The following is a 16,180-nucleotide window of genomic DNA, read 5'->3' as shown; positions in this document are numbered from 1 at the left end:
GAGAAATGCTGTCCTCCACTGCGAAATTTGAGAAAAAGAACCAGCGACAACAAATCAAAGTGTTGTCTTGAAAATGACAGCAATAATTTAAAGCTCTTAATGCAGGAAGTGAAAGAACGAAATTATCAATATGAAACCGGATGCCACTAGAAAATTAATTTTGCGACGGTGGTACATAACTCGGCTGCGAACTCACAAAATAATCGTCGAAAAAGTGGAAAAGATAATCGAAAGTTGGTCTTCGATCAGGTACCTGAAATCATAATACTTAACATGTCAAAACAAAAATGTTAACAAGAAGTAAAACATCGGAAATGTTAAACGTTATCAAATCAATTTTCAAGAATTGATGTTAAACACCAAATTTTTAAGAACTTGAAACATTTTTTTTTTGGGAAAGTGCAAATAAATAACAATTAACAATCAAGTATGGTACCTTATCCCAGCACTTCAACATGACTTCAGTGTATATTTGCTCGGGGCATCCACGTGGCATTGGCATACGATAGCCTAATTCCACTTGTTCTATTACCTCTCGATTATGCATTCCTGAAAATTTTTCAGAAAAATAAAAATTAACATGATTCAAGCTATTATGTTATCGCCTAAAAAGTGCAGCATATATCACTTTCATATGATTAAAACGAATAAGTAAAAATAAAATTCTTAATCACAGTACCTATGGAAAATATTAAGTAATCAAAAAAAGTAGGTCACGCCTTAATATACAGTAACCATCGTTGTTTTAACTTACCTGGATAAGGTACCTGACCCTTGGTAATGATCTCATACAACAGAATTCCATACGACCAAACATCAGACTTCACGGTAAAATTGCCGCAAGTTGCTGCCTCTGGTGCAGTCCATTTTATCGGGAACTTTGCTCCTGTTCTTGCTTCATAGATATCTTCTTCCATTAACTTTCGTGCTAACCCAAAATCAGCAACCTAAAAATCAAGTAGCGTTTAATACATTACTGCTACCCAGCTCAGCATACCTAGGAAGTAGAAAACAAGATAAAATTTGCATACTTTAACAACAGGGACACCAGAAATCTTGTCACCAACCAACACATTTCTTGCAGCAAGATCTCGGTGTACTAATTTTCGCTCCTCCAAGTACATCATACCATTTGCTATCTTAAAAAGTCAATATAATATTAAGTTTATTACCTTTAGTAAAATTGGCATCAGCCGAGGAAAGCAGTACTGGTAATAAAAACCTGCAAAGAATGACGAAACATAAAAAGATTCCAGCAGAATTATTGTAAAAAGTAGTGCATAAAGTCCAACCTGTGCACACATATCCACAAGCGCTTGTAAAGTAAGACTGCTACCCTCGCTCCTCAAATAATGAAGCAATGCTCCATTCACCATATATTCAGTTATGATGTAAAATGGTTCTTCTTTAGTGCAAACAGCATATAATTTAACAAGGTTGGGATGGTCACACTGTTTCATGATTTGGGCCTCGCTGAAATGACAAAATTTTCTTCTTAAATATAAAATATTACAACAACAGAAAACTCCTGCTGCTTATTTGATAATTATATTTATGGATCACTCGTTTGTAGTATGCAGCTGCTTCAAATCTGATTAAACGCTATGAGTTTCATTCACAGTTATGCATAATCACCCTAGAAATGCTTCTGGTGACATCGTCCCAGGTTTCATTGTTTTGATAGCCACTTCTACCATACCACGCCATTTACCGTACCACACATCACCGAAATTTCCATCCCCTAACTTACGCTTTAGCTGAAGCTGATTTCGTGGGATTTCCCAATTCTGAAAAAGTAAATTTTTCCATCTAACACCAAGAAAAAAGTAAGAATGAACTCATTCTTTTCTGACAATAATCTTTGTTACGAAAAAAACACCTTACAGCAAATTAGTAAAAACATCAACCTGCTGTGTATCATGGGAAAGATCGGGACGAGTGGGAGCAATACGTGGTGCAGGAAACGATAACTGACAACAAAGGCCATCAGCTACTTCTGTAATAAAAACATCGCTCAAAAAAAAAAAAAAAAAAAAACAGTTAGAAAGAATTAACGCCAAAATATTAAGAATATTAAGCGACATGAAGTGTCATGAGTAAATGCCACTGCTTATAAAAAAAATTATATAAGAAAACATACTAAATTAATTTACCTGAATAATAGCTAACGAGATCCCTGAGAGTTGCAAAAGTCCTTCTAGTTGTAATAAAGAAACCAGCATCGCCGTCCAGTCTAAACGAAAGAGAGAAGCTAACAGAATAAACATGTGGCACTCGAATCTTTAAATCGATTTCTTTGCAACTTCCACTCAATATTCATCGTTACTCATCATTACTTAGTAGTGAACAATAAAAAAAAATGGAAATAATTTATGAAAAGGCTTATAAAACCGTAAAGAATTACATCAACTAAATTTATTCTAACGAGACAAACAATTTAAGCAAGAATACGAACCGTTTGATTTTGTAATGTTTCACAGTACCTCCACGCTGATCATCTGAATCCCTAATCGTAAGTGCATATTCCCGTGTATCTGCTTCTCGTTCACGTATAAGAAACGTCCCTTTCGGAAGATTACTTGCCAAAACTAATCTTTCTGCTCGATTGCGTGCGATTCGACCGGCGAACCATCTGAAATAAAACTTTTGAGATAAAAATTTTGATATGAGAGATAAAAAAGTTTCCAAATATAGAGTATGACTATTACATGTTAAAATATGTGACAAATCCTGTACATTGAAAGTCGCAAAATTTTGTAGTGGAAAGGAGGTTACAATCACTAACAGCAAGTGAAAAAAGTCGGATAGTAAAGAACAAGCTTACTCTTCACTCTCTACTGTTTGCTGTTTTGCGACGAAATTCCGCGGAACGTACCCCGTACCACCTTTCGAATGTCTCACATACCACCAATCTGAGTTGCTGAAATTATTATTTGGATGAAAGTGCTACTTTTGTAATGTCTTAGAGAAATGAAATCAATTAAGCCTACTGAAAACAACAAGACTTAATTACTGCGCAGTGAAAAAAAGAAAAAAGACCTGTGATCTAACAAATACATGACATCGCCTTTTCTGAAACTAAGATCGCCATCTGCTCGTGATTCATAAGCATACAAAGCAACCAAGACCTCTTTGCCAGAAGTTGGATCTGGAAACCAAAGTTGCAAAATATACTTTTTTCACTGTTTATTCGCTAAATATTTTTTTAACTTCATTTAGTTCATCTTAAAACCCAAAACTCTTGAAAACCTTGCAGGCAACGACTTTCTTGTCTTCGAGGAGTCAGTGCATCACTACAGTTCGCTTCTTTCAATGGCTCGATACTGCCGCGATCAACAGAAAATTTCGGAGAATTACGTTCACTACGAATATCCGAAGAAGGAGATGACTGACGCGGTGATCCAGAGAAGCAATTACCCATATCTCTATAATGTTTACATTATATCAGCATATCAACAGAGAGCATCGCAACTGCTACTTCCGCAAAGGAAAGCTCACTGAGATATGTCATAATAAAACATAAAACATAGATTTTTCAAACAGGAGGGACAACGATTCACAGCTAAATGTTTTATTTACTATAATCAGATTTTAATCACTAAACATCCCAAGCTATAACAGCAGTGACAACACGAGATTATCTCATAGACAACTTATTCCATAGTAAAAATAATAACTGTTGTTTGCTATTTTGATATTATTTTGCCATGAAAATGTCAGTTGAATAACAATCCTTAGGAAAAAAAGTGAAGGAAATTTTTCGGGAAAATTACAAATTATAAAACGAACTATAGGCCTGATCCTTCGCTGAGCTCGTCCGCAATATTCTACCCCAATAAAATATCACTCCGTTTGAGACGAATTCAATATACTGGTATGATAATTCTCTAGAAAATTAAAGTGTTTTAATAAAATTCAAGAAAAATTTGAAAAATAAGTGAACTTTTAAACAGCTATTCCTACTAAAGTAAAATCAAGTACTCCCAGTCGTTGTTCCCTCTTTGTTAAATGGCAGTTCCTATCATCAAAATTTCGCCTTCTACTGCATGTAAAATTTGCATCATAAATAAACAATATAATACAGGATAGAACAGATAATTCAAACTCTGCACCTGAAGCAACCTGATAACATGACTAACAAACTAATATTTTAATTTTTATCAAAAAAGTAGTCAAATCAAATAGTGCTGAATATAAAACGCTCGGAAAAACACATCACGTCTTACAAATGGAATCATTTGTATAGTATCAGAGAAAACATTCGATACAAAATCAAAATCATTAAGCAGAAATAATATTCTTATACATAACAAAAACATTTTAAACAAGAAAATTCCTTGAAAAGAAACCCCTAAATTCACAGATACATTAATTAATATGATTTAAACTGTAACTAAAACTTTTCAACTGATGCCATGATATATATATATAATACGTATATAATTAACCGTCCTCCATATTACATCCATAATGACGAAAAAAGATCCCTAATCTTACCGGAAATGACACATTTGAATAACTGGAAAGTGATAAATGAGAGACCTAAAGCGCACAGAAAGATCTCTTGCAGTCATCAATTTTTGATAAAATTTTTCTTGGCAACATGAGAAGTCTTTCGTTCTTCTTCCACAAATGTCAGTATTAGCGGTACAAAGATGAATATGAAAATGACGAATACCACAATGAACCAAAGTCCCTGTAACGAATTGATAGATTTTACATAAAGTATGTTACATTAAGACCTTTATTTTAACACATTTAAAGAAAAAAGAAAATACATTAACGACGAAAGATTGTTGCAGGTTGCAGTTGAAAGTATGATACACACATGAGACAATTTGCAAGCGATCCGCCATGGAATCTGTGAACCTATTGGTCAGTATATAAAAATGGCTTCAAAATAACTATCAGAATTCAACTGCCAAAAAAACCACTCACATAAAAATGTAAAAATGGTCATAACCACCTTAAAAGTAGTGTCAGGAGATCTTGCATCTACGAAATGAACAGCACCATCCGTATTTTCAACTGACAAATTATCCCGTATTTGTGCAACATAAGCATCTGTTTTCTCAAACAACTCCTCGACCCTTTTATCAGATAAATCATTTCTACTCAAAAGAGGCCTGCAAAATGGAAAAAATAAGAATGAACAAAAAATAGAAGAGTATATATAAACTTATGTCTTCTCAATATGCAGTTTTTTCAGAAAGATATTTAAAAAGCAGCTTTTAATAACCTATCATCAGCCATTTCCTCCGCCATCAGTTCGCCACGGCTATTGTTACCTAATAAATGACTTCCATGTTCCAAATCCAGTTCCTTTCGGAATTTGCTCACTGGGATTTTGACAAATGGCATAGCATAAATATCCTGTTCAGAAACGATGTTGTTGACCCTTTTCAAGTCCGACAGCTACAAGCGAATTATTCCATTTCATTTGGTTGATCAGTAAGACAGTTAAGCAAAATGAAATTGTTCAGTGTTAAGAGATGAACATATTTGCTTACAAGACAATGAATACATACCGAAACGGAATACTGCACGGCAATTTTGTTTAAATTATCACCTGGCCTTAATTTCTTCTCGATAATAATCTGTAACCAAAATAAGTTGCTGATGCAATACACAGTTCAAAATGAATGAAATCAAAAAATAAAAAAAGAGTCGTCAAAATTAACTTTATTGCCATTCATTGTCTTGTCCCATCGATTTCGATTTTCTCCATTGTTCTTATTAGCATTCCTCGACCGTAATTCTATCGTCTCCGTACTGCTGCCTTCAACAGCACGTGGACTGATCATTCCACCTGAAAACAATTGAAAAATAGATGACATCAAAAACGTCGAAATTTTCAAAGAACTATTATTTACGAGTCTTTTAATTTTTAAGTCTAACAGTCACTCAGTATAAGTAAACAATTTACCTTCACAGTTCAGTTACTCTTGTTCATGCGACAATAAAAAGGTCAGTGAACAAATCTATCCACTACAACAGACGAAATACGGACATTTTCTATCATAATACAATTAGTACCACTTATTCGAATTTAGTTTTATTTCTTTAAGTAATTTTTATTCATTTTGATAAGACCTGAAAATATTAACAGTCCTTTCATGACTCTCATGAATCTACAACAATGAGGGGCAGTCTGATTGTGCTCGGGAAGAGTATACAACAACTGGAAGGTCGTATAAAATCTTTCACCATCGGTAAATTTTTTTAGAAGCTACAATGAAGAACATTTATGACATACTTACTCAAACCATTAATAGAAATAAAAAATATCGCGAACATGCCGTGCGTGACACGTGACGTGTTTCTGTGACAATGCACGCAATGCAATTACAACTCTGTGAGGGGGCGGATCGATTTGTTGTGTGTATGTGTATGTGTGTGTATGTGTATGTGTGTGTATGTGTGTGTATGTGTATGTGTGTGTATGTGTGCATATGTGTGCATATGTGTGTTTAGTGATCAGTTGAATGCTTTGTGGTGGTGCTGGGATGCTTAGCTGACTGACTAATTACTAAAGGGATTTGTTAATTCTTATCAGTGATGTACCTTCCGATCAGAGACTGAATTGATCATTTTCAGTATGATAGCACGGCATTGCATAAAAGTGGCTACAGCGTTAGCACCCAATATTGCTAAAGCTAGTACAAATAGCTTCCGTAGAGTCACGCTAATTCCAGGTATTACATTGTATTTCCTGTTCTGTTTTTGAATACGGTGCAACGTGAACTTAAGCTGAATAATTTTGCTTATCTTGTGCAACTCATTTTGTGTTGTTTTGTTACATTATTTAACTTAGAATGTGAACTAACATCTAAATCCTTTCCTTATAAATTATCTATAAATTGGTGATATTGAAATTATTAGCTGAAATTATGTATGTTTTTTGTCAAAAATTTTAGGAGATGGCATCGGACCCGAAATATCTTCTTCAGTGCAAAAGATATTCGAAGCTGCAAATGCACCAATCGAGTGGGATCCAGTGGATGTTACGCCTGTCAAAGGAGACGACGGAATTTTCCGAATACCTTCGAAGTTCATTTTAATTTTGTCGATAGATCTGTTGAACAAATTTTTTTCTGAACTTTGGCACAAATTTGCAAAGATTTACATTTATGGTCATAAATTATTCTTGTTGATCAGAAGAATGAATGAGTTTACAGAGCAATGTCATGCTAGATGAACCGTAATAAAAAAAATCGAAAAATCAACAAAGAGTAGTTTATGATCATGTCTGTTTATAATTTACTACGGCTTTGTTACAGATGTATTGAGCTAATGAGGATAAACAAAATTGGCTTGAAAGGTCCCCTTGCAACCCCAATTGGCAAAGGACATCGTTCGCTTAATCTTGCTGTCCGGAAGTGAGTTATTTGAGATGAATTTGCTTTGGATAAATCAAATGGACATTGTAAGGAATGATAATGGCATAAATTGCAGAGAATTCAATCTCTATGCCAATGTGCGACCTTGCAGATCCTTGGCAGGTCATAAAACACTTTATGATAATGTCGATATTGTAACAATTAGAGAAAATACTGAAGGCGAATATTCTGGAATCGAACACGAGGTATTATATTTTATATCTGAACTGAACTAAATTTCGCTTTCTTTTTCTTTTTTTTTTTTTTTTTTTTTTTATTTTTCATTTATTGTCCATACGATTTCGATGTTTGCAGTACAGGTTGTGAATGATCTGAACATTTGTATTTATAAATTAAGTCTTCAATAAGCAAGACTATTACTTATACACAGCAGTTCTTTTTTTTCATATCTTTCCAGTTTAATTGCTGCAAATTTGAGCTTGTGTTTCTTATTGAATTTCTTGTTGAAGGCGATATGCTTGCTATATAAAGGATTTTATTTTGCATGTCAAGTGGTTTTCCATATTATATCACTTTGACTTCATTAAATTGTCAAATTGAAAGTTATTTTAAATCATTTTAATTATTTCAGATTGTAAATGGTGTTGTCCAGAGCATTAAGCTGATAACTGAAGATGCATCAAGACGCATCGCTAAATACGCATTTGAATATGCACGAGCAAATGGTCGAAAAGTAGTAACTGCTGTCCACAAAGCAAATATAATGCGTATGTCAGATGGTCTATTCCTGAATATGTGCCGTGAACAAGCCGCAAACTATTTGGACATAAAATTCAATGAGGCTTATTTGGACACTGTTTGTTTAAATGTGAATTGCTTGATTCTTTTTTCAACTGCTTTCTTTTTACAGCATTTACCATTTAGTTATTTATATGGATTCTGGATGACAAAAATTTTTGTAACTTGTATTTTAGATGGTTCAAGATCCAAATCAATATGATGTGTTAGTAATGCCAAATCTGTATGGTGATATATTATCTGACTTATGCGCAGGTTTGATTGGAGGTCTTGGTGTGACTCCCTCAGGAAATATTGGTGAGAACGTTGCCGTTTTCGAATCTGTTCACGGTACTGCACCAGATATAGCTGGACAGGTAATAATTTCCAGTATTTTAATATTATCATTATTTCCAACAATTTAAAATTAACATTTTAAATTATTGAAGACAACAAATGAATGCGAACATGTTTTTAAAAGTCAAGAATCAAGTTTTTCTTATTTTGTAATTATTGCAGAACAAAGCAAATCCTACGGCATTACTTCTTTCAGCAGTGATGATGCTACGTTATATGGGATTAATATCATATGCAGATAAGATAGAAAAAGTAAATTTATTATTTTTCTTTTCTTACTTTGACTATATTATATCGCAATTACACGTGGTCTGTCTGTAATAAATTATTTGATATATTGCTCTATTCTTAATGACAATTGTACTTTTTTGATTATGGTTTTCTTGGAAATTACTTTTTTCTCCAGGCCTGTTTTGATGCGATTAGAGAAGGCAATGAGAAGACTGGCGATTTAGGCGGACACGGCACGTGTTCTTCGTTTACCGATGAAATTTGCAGACGTATAAGAGACATGGATTGATCTTATGAAATTGCCAGTCCATGAACTGAATTTCAGAAAATTTTTTTCTCAGAAAGGTTTTCAATATCAAGAATGTAAGATTTAAGTTTGTAGTTTTTCAAAGCCACTAGACGTAGGGTTTTTTAGTGTAAAGTTTCATTACCTCTTTTTAGTTTGGTCTTGTTTGTAAGCTATTTTTTACATACACACAAATTTTGTTAAAAAATATAGCTAATGAATTAATGATTACAAATTCTCATAATTTACATGTCTAAACGTGCCATATCTCACCATTAAGCTTGCTATATGAAACGGTCATTGTAATTTAAAGACTTTGTGCAGTATGTTTCCTTAAAATTTTTATGATGTTATGTAACTTTAAACGAACAGCTTGGTGCAGTAACTACATGAAATTTTATTTATTTCAGTATTTTTGCTTTGTTCTGGGATTGGTATTTTTAATTCCACTTTTTTTTTTGTTTGGTAGTTATTGTTTTCGGAAGAAAAGAAAACTGGAATCATTAGATATCATCCAAAGCGATGAATTGTATCTGTTAATAATTGCTCGTTAGTAATTTTGTCCTGTCATTCTTCAAGGAACAATTCATGTTTTAACTTATTATTTAACCTATGTTAAATAATGTTTCTTAAATAATGAACTTTGGGAAAATGTAGAAGGTGTTTCAAAATTTAGAATTTTGTGGTTTTATTTGCAATTTTTAAATTTCGTTTATTATATTCTAAATGTCTCAATTTTTTGGTTCTGGTTTATCCATTAAGTTTTATTGCTAAAAATTATTGAGTAGATACCTTCGTCATTTCCCCGTGGTCACTATTTATTTCCTGTTTTTCTCATAAAATTTCATAACAGAACATATTAGGGATTTGTTTATATGAAGTTTTCTGATTATAAGGATTTAAATTGGTCATGCAATTGGATTCGACTGAGCGCTTTGATGATTTCATATAGTTTTATTCTGATCATGTCTTGAAAGTGTGACGGTTGTGAAATTGTTACTGGAATGATCATCCTTTGTTGGATATTTCCTAAAATTGCGTCACTACTTTTGGAATTGCATATTTCTGGAGTGAATAATTTTTTTTGCTTTAATATGACGATTAATGGTGCCATGATTTCATCTTGTTACAAAAATTTTTGATAGATGGGAGGACGTGGATGAATTCCCATCATTCATTTTTTTTTGAGCTTTAAAAGTAGCTGCTATATGAGGCATTTTAGGATGAATTTAGCGGAACCTACGTCTTATTAAGATGCTTTTTGCATGATATAATAACTTGAGGGTAACTTTGAAACTTTGATTTCCGTGATTGCGATAACTGATGAGCTTTGATGAGATATCAGTTCGTTACAATGCACTCGATGCATTTTTGAAGTGGTAAGGAATTCGATCAATGAGTTAGTTCCTGATGAAAGTGGGATATAGATTTTCTCCGTGCCTAGTGCACAAACACACATGTGAGTGGCAGAGATAGATAGAGGAAGGCTCAGCTTATAGATTACTCCTCGAACTCTAGGCCGTTCATTGCTTTTTCTAAAATGGCTTAGGCCTGTTTGTCATGATTTCAGTCGTATTTATATGTCGTCATGCATAATCACACTGTTTCATTTCTTTAATTGATTATCCTATGTGTATTTAGACGACAGTTTGATCTTTACATATTTATAATAAGAGTTTTATTAAATTTATTGTGTGTGTGTGTGTTTGTGTTTGTGTTTGTGTATCATCAAGGAACCTTCCAATAAAGAAAGTACAGTATGATAGATTAAGGGATCATTTTAATGGCAAGAAGATGAGAGACATTTATTAGTGGTTCAGCAAATCATGCATATTTAGTCAGAAAAATAAGTTAATTAATTGTAAGCTAAAGTATGAGGAATTCATTAGAAATCTTTGAAGAATTGTCAAGAATCAAAGTTATCAAGTTATATTTTCTGAATTTGTATTTCCCATTTTGAAGTACAGATAGTATTGCAAAGGCAATGCAGCTCAGTTCTCATTTTATTCTAGATATTTTTACACTCTTTAGATTCTTCGTACTCCTGGACTTGGACTCTACTTTCGGTGAAATAATTAGTAAATGTGATTAATTTAAATTTGGAGATCATTTTTACTATTGAGACAACTTTGCATCGTATCTTACATCAATTTTTTTCTTTATTCATTACATTATTATTTTCTCTTTTTTTGCGTTATAATGTCCTCTCATAAATGGTGAACCTTTCGAGCATAAACTCTCCGTTTAAAATAAACAGTAGAAATCATTCAAAAGAATTAAACATGCCACTGATTTCTGTTCATATTGTCTATTATCTTTAGTAATACTTACAAGCATTCTCTTCTGTTCACTTCTTTCATTTCATTCATCTTTAGGATTTCTCGCCATGCTATGAAGCTGGCTGATATTCGCTGAGAGAAGCGCTGCTGCAATTTGCAACAGATCGACAAATTCTCCGCTATATTTATTCATATGTTGATCGGATATACGTATCTCTCATTGCGATAATCTTTTACTACATGGTAACTAACTAGTTGGAGAGATCTTATGGCGCTCATGACTAGATTATATACACTGTCATGAACCTAGACATAGAACTTGCTTACATTTAGAATTAATGTGCAAGTACACAGTTAACCTTGACACCCATATTTATCTGCTAAAGCTTTCTATGTTAGCTCTGCTCCAGATATGCTTATCTCGATTTCATTCCTAGACCAGCCTTACCAGTAAGATGCTTCGGCTTCAGTACCACAACCATACACTCAATATAATCGAGTAGCTGCTTTCTAAATATAGCACATTCATTTGACAAGAAATTGGTGGAATTAATGATTGTTTCATGGTGTGTTATAAAAATTCAAGATTTCATTTTTCACCGACAATGAATAATAGCAGATATAAATATTTGCTAAGCTTTTCTTCAGTATTTTAAAAATCTCACCTTCAGTGAAAAGCCAAAGTTCATATAGTAGCAGATTTATATGTCATTGTAGGAAACTTTAAAAACATTATCAAGCTAAACACTCATTTTCTTGACAACAGAAAAAAACTAGAATTTGTGAATGTTAGGCGTAAGATTTAAAGAAGAATCTTTTTATCATTAAAAATTGTTGCATTCTTGATAATGTGTTCAGGAATATGGGACCGAACTGTGATGTTTATCACTAGTTATGTTTTATTGCATCAGTGGCAAAATTCACCTATACCTTCTTGTTTTTCTTAATTTCGATTGCTACTTTTTTAATTTTTTTTAATGGTTGTTTTTTAACTTGTATTATCGGTAACGAAATATATTAGATCATCTAAGCAAAGGTATTATATAGCAAATGATGTTCATTAACGGGCATTCTGTATGATTTAGGTTTAAACTGTCGGTTCCTGAAATTAACGACAATCTGCAATCAACATGTCTTTCTCTGGTTTGAAAAAGCAATTAAACAAAGCGAATCAGGTACATTTTTTAATAAAATATATTTTCAACCTTTTAACAGTACATATTCAGCTTGCTGTAGTTGAATTTTTTTCTTATCCGTATGCAGCACTTAGCATGAGACATAGATCTGCAAAAGAAAAAAAAAAAGTTATTTTCCGTATATTTGATATTATCGATAATGTTTACTACAAATATAATTAATTGCATAACTATGTCAGTTGTAACAATAATGGCAGTAATTTCTAGGGGTTTTTTCATAAATCTCGAGCATGATACTATATAAAGATGCCAAGCGTGATACTATATGAAGGTTTTGTGCAAATTCCTTAACCTGATAGTAATTACTAAATGTTATACATTTGTATATTTGTTGTTTGTATAGTACCTCAGTGAAACCATGGGTGCTGCCGAAGCGACGAAGTTCGATGAGCAATACAATGAAATGGAACGGGTTTGTTATAGATATCCTTTTGAATCTTGACTTGATAATGATTAACGAGCATTATTTTAGCAGCAAAATTATTTTGAATTTTGACCTTTTATTATGGTAGTTATTATTTATTTTAGTTATTAATTTAGCTGTTAATTGTTAATCGTAATATTTGGGTGCTTCATTTTTTAAGAAAGTGGATCTGACATATGAACTAATTAGTGCGTTAATTGCCGGAACCCACGAACTATTGCAGCCCAATCCAGGTAAAAGGAAAAAGTTTTCGTAATGCACAACTTTTCACTCATCATTGAATTTTAATTTCATCGGTCCTTATAGTCATAATTTTATTTCTTATTTAAAAATTTGTTGTTAGCAACCCGGGCAAAAATGGCCACAATGGGAGCTTTGTCAAAAGTGCGCGGAACATCAAAAGCCCAACCATATCCTCAGACCGAAGGCCTTCTAGCAGATACTATGCAAAAATATGGAACGGCACTAGGTGTAGATTCGGATCTTGGAAAAGGTTTGAATTGAGCTTATTCCACTTTATGGTTTTATTTTGTTAGTTTCTGTTTGCTATTGCAGCCCAATCCAGGTAAAGGAAAAAATTTTTTGTAATACTCAACTTTTCATCCATTATTGGATTTTAATTCCATTCGTCCTTAAATTCATAATTTTATTCTTCATTTAAAATTTGTTGTTAGCAAACAAGTAGCCACAGTGGGAGCTTTGTCAAAAATGCGCGCAATATCGAAAGCCTAGCATATCCGCAACCGAAGGCCTCCTAGCAGATATTCAAAAATATGGAACAGCATTGGATGTAGATGTAATGGTTATTTCAGCTTTGATCGATGCTTCGGAAGCTTATCGTCAGCTAGCCGATATTAAATATCAAATGGAGGATAATGTGAAGCATAACTTTTTGGATCCATTAGCACATCTACAACAGACTGACTTAAAAGAAGTTAATGTATGTTTGTTGGTTTTTTGGGATGTTTTTCATTCTAATTTAAAATGCAGTTTTCAGTCACTCGCTTCTTATCAGATTATCGTTCCAGCATCATCGAACAAAACTTAAGGGTCGACGCCTAGATTACGACTGCAAAAAGCGGAAACAAACACGGGGTTAATTATTTAATTATTTGCTAAAAAATACTCAACTCAAATTTAATGAATATTAGTAGAAACGAATATTTAAATGGGAATTATTTGCTACTGATATTAGAAATTAAAAGAAGAACAAGTAATTATGTCTTCACATGATAAAAGTAGCATTAATGCGAAATGTATACAAGGATTCTACTTCTGATCTGCATACTTTGTGATGTGACATTCAACAGTATGGGAAGGCGTATGAAGATAAAAAGACACTAAAGAAAAAAACTAAAGGGCACCGCTTGGTACTAATAAGATCTTTCTTAACAGCCCAGCTACACACCTTATATAAATGCGTATTTGTACTGCCTATATGATGCGTCCTACCGTTTCATGTTATTATTTGCTGTGAGCAACTTAATACGGTTGTCAACTAAGATCTTTGATTTTTCAGATGAGGAATTGATTCAAGCAGAAGACAAATTAGAAGAGTCGAAGCAGTTAGCAGAACAAGCAATGTATAATCTTTTAAGCAATGATGTATGTGGAAACATTTTCAGCAGAATTCATTTTTATGAGATTCTACTTCTTGAAATTTTCATTGTAAAGAAAGGAAAAAATCTATCACAGATATATTTGTTTATAGTTTTTTGACCAAATGTGGTATGTACTCAGATTTAGGTTGAACAGGTGACTCAGCTTTGCGCTTTAATAGATGCACAATTGGATTTTCATCGACAAACTACGCAAGTGTTGGAACATTTGAAAACACAGCTAAATGAACGGTATTTCTTCATATCACAACTTCGGCATGGATATTTCGTTCAATAAATTATTCCAATTAAATTATTGTTGACATAAAATATGACACATTTTAGTGTCGCAGAAGCAGGCACTCGGCTACGTGTGGAGCATGTCATCAAGCCCGTTTTAGCAGATAGACTACCTAATTCTCGGCAAGTTTTATACGTTTGAATTTTCGTTTGAATTTTTTGAATTTTCGTTTGAATTTTTTTTATACGTTTGAATTTTCAAATGTTTGAATTTTTGGGTAAAAGACATGAATACTCGAAAAATGTGACGAGTACTTGGTAACGTTTTCTGTTGTATCTTGCATTTAGTTCATTGTAGTGTGAGAGCAGAGTAGCTGAGACTTATTAAAAATCATCAGTGGATGATATAAGGATATAATATTGAGTTGATTGTGAAATATTTTGCACATGATAAATTTCTAAATTAAAAAACTTTTCGTCACATCAATTTCTGTAAAAGGACGTTTTAATTGACGGAGTTGTATTACAGATCGCCAGTGCATGCGGAAAATTCGACATCAGTCAACAACGCCAACTTTCAAGCACCTTCAGTATCGCCTCCTATGTATCCACAAAAACAGGTAGCAGATAGTGGTGATTGGAGTTTGAATGCAAAAGTTCACAGCTCACCGGCTAGTTTTGGTGGTCCGAATGCGCCATCCTCTTCTGCCCAACCTGTTAAGCCGTCTTGTCGAGCCTTATATGATTTCGAAGCACAAAATGAAACTGAACTGGATTTTAAGGAAGGTGACGTTATTAATTTGATTTCACAAATTGACGAAAACTGGTATGAAGGTTCACTTCTAGGAAAAACCGGTTACTTCCCGATCTCTTATGTGCACGTACTTGTACCATTGTAATTCTTCTTGTTCATGCTTTTCATTTCATGATTTTAATTTAGCTCTCTTTACAATGATATCTTATATTTGAATACCGTGAGGGAGTATGGAACTTAATGTACCGATTTAAACTTAATGGCAAAAAAAGCGTCGCTAGTATTGTAAAGTGAAATTTTCATAATGTTTATTATGTAATGAAAACGAACTTTTTACATGTAGGGGATTTTATAACTAGCGTAAGATCATATGTAGTTATAAAAAGACACTGGTTACACAGCATCACTTCAACACCATTAATTTATCGAATATAATTTGATGTTTTGATACTTCCACTTTTGCCCCTTTTCAATTATTGTCCGTCTTCATTTCATTGCGTTTTATTAGTACTAATTACATGCGCGATCTTTTGCACATATTATAACCAATGACCAATGTAATTATTTACATTCGGTATTCACTAATGTTATTTAGTACTGGTAGCTATTGGATGTAGTCCTCAAATCTGTTTGCACTTCAATCATTTCGGTTCTTTTTCAGTTTTGATATCAAAAGATTGGCAACTGGGCTGTCATTT

At 33.2% G+C, this 16,180-nt stretch overlaps 4 protein-coding genes across 5 annotated transcripts; 2 read left to right on the top strand and 2 right to left on the bottom strand.

The window, feature by feature from the left end:
* Positions 1 to 154: 154 nt before the first annotated feature.
* Positions 155 to 3,421, bottom strand: Bma-src-1 (SRC-1, putative; the record flags this gene model as incomplete). Its single annotated transcript, XM_001898620.1, has 12 exons — positions 155 to 253; positions 437 to 549; positions 755 to 947; positions 1,032 to 1,139; positions 1,293 to 1,473; positions 1,636 to 1,787; positions 1,908 to 1,996; positions 2,154 to 2,233; positions 2,456 to 2,632; positions 2,825 to 2,920; positions 3,040 to 3,148; positions 3,250 to 3,421. 12 exons carry the CDS (start codon positions 3,419 to 3,421, stop codon positions 155 to 157), a joined length of 1,569 nt encoding a protein of 522 aa, XP_001898655.1.
* Positions 3,422 to 4,573: 1,152 nt separating this feature from the next.
* Bma-lmd-1 (LysM domain containing protein) lies at positions 4,574 to 5,804 on the bottom strand (the record flags this gene model as incomplete). Of its 2 annotated transcripts, none has more annotated exons than XM_001894112.1 (5): positions 4,574 to 4,696; positions 4,967 to 5,126; positions 5,240 to 5,415; positions 5,529 to 5,597; positions 5,682 to 5,804. In XM_001894112.1, the coding sequence occupies 5 exons, from the start codon at positions 5,802 to 5,804 to the stop codon at positions 4,574 to 4,576; spliced, it is 651 nt and encodes a 216-aa protein (XP_001894147.1). The 2 variants fall into 2 exon arrangements, with proteins under 2 accessions (XP_001894147.1, XP_042936996.1); XM_043081062.1 differs by lacking the exon at positions 4,574 to 4,696 and adding an exon at positions 4,745 to 4,861.
* A 794-nt stretch (positions 5,805 to 6,598) lies between these two features.
* On the top strand, positions 6,599 to 8,994 carry Bma-idha-1 (putative isocitrate dehydrogenase, putative; the record flags this gene model as incomplete). Its single annotated transcript, XM_043081061.1, has 8 exons — positions 6,599 to 6,695; positions 6,918 to 7,050; positions 7,281 to 7,379; positions 7,456 to 7,585; positions 7,972 to 8,208; positions 8,315 to 8,494; positions 8,637 to 8,726; positions 8,881 to 8,994. 8 exons carry the CDS (start codon positions 6,599 to 6,601, stop codon positions 8,992 to 8,994), a joined length of 1,080 nt encoding a protein of 359 aa, XP_042936995.1.
* A 3,406-nt stretch (positions 8,995 to 12,400) lies between these two features.
* Positions 12,401 to 15,627, top strand: Bma-unc-57 (BAR domain containing protein, putative; the record flags this gene model as incomplete). The annotated part of the gene is made up of 10 exons (XM_043081060.1): positions 12,401 to 12,445; positions 12,810 to 12,878; positions 13,051 to 13,123; positions 13,234 to 13,383; positions 13,703 to 13,830; positions 13,919 to 13,985; positions 14,410 to 14,495; positions 14,637 to 14,740; positions 14,834 to 14,911; positions 15,258 to 15,627. The coding sequence occupies 10 exons, from the start codon at positions 12,401 to 12,403 to the stop codon at positions 15,625 to 15,627; spliced, it is 1,170 nt and encodes a 389-aa protein (XP_042936994.1).
* Between the last annotated feature and the right edge of the window lie 553 nt (positions 15,628 to 16,180).

Source organism: Brugia malayi, assembly GCF_000002995.4.
Source record: "Brugia malayi strain FR3 genome assembly, contig: Bm_v4_Chr3_scaffold_001, whole genome shotgun sequence".
Lineage (NCBI taxonomy): Eukaryota > Metazoa > Nematoda > Chromadorea > Rhabditida > Onchocercidae > Brugia > Brugia malayi.
Note: the sequence above shows the minus strand (reverse complement) of the source record. Positions and strands in the feature narration are given on the sequence as shown.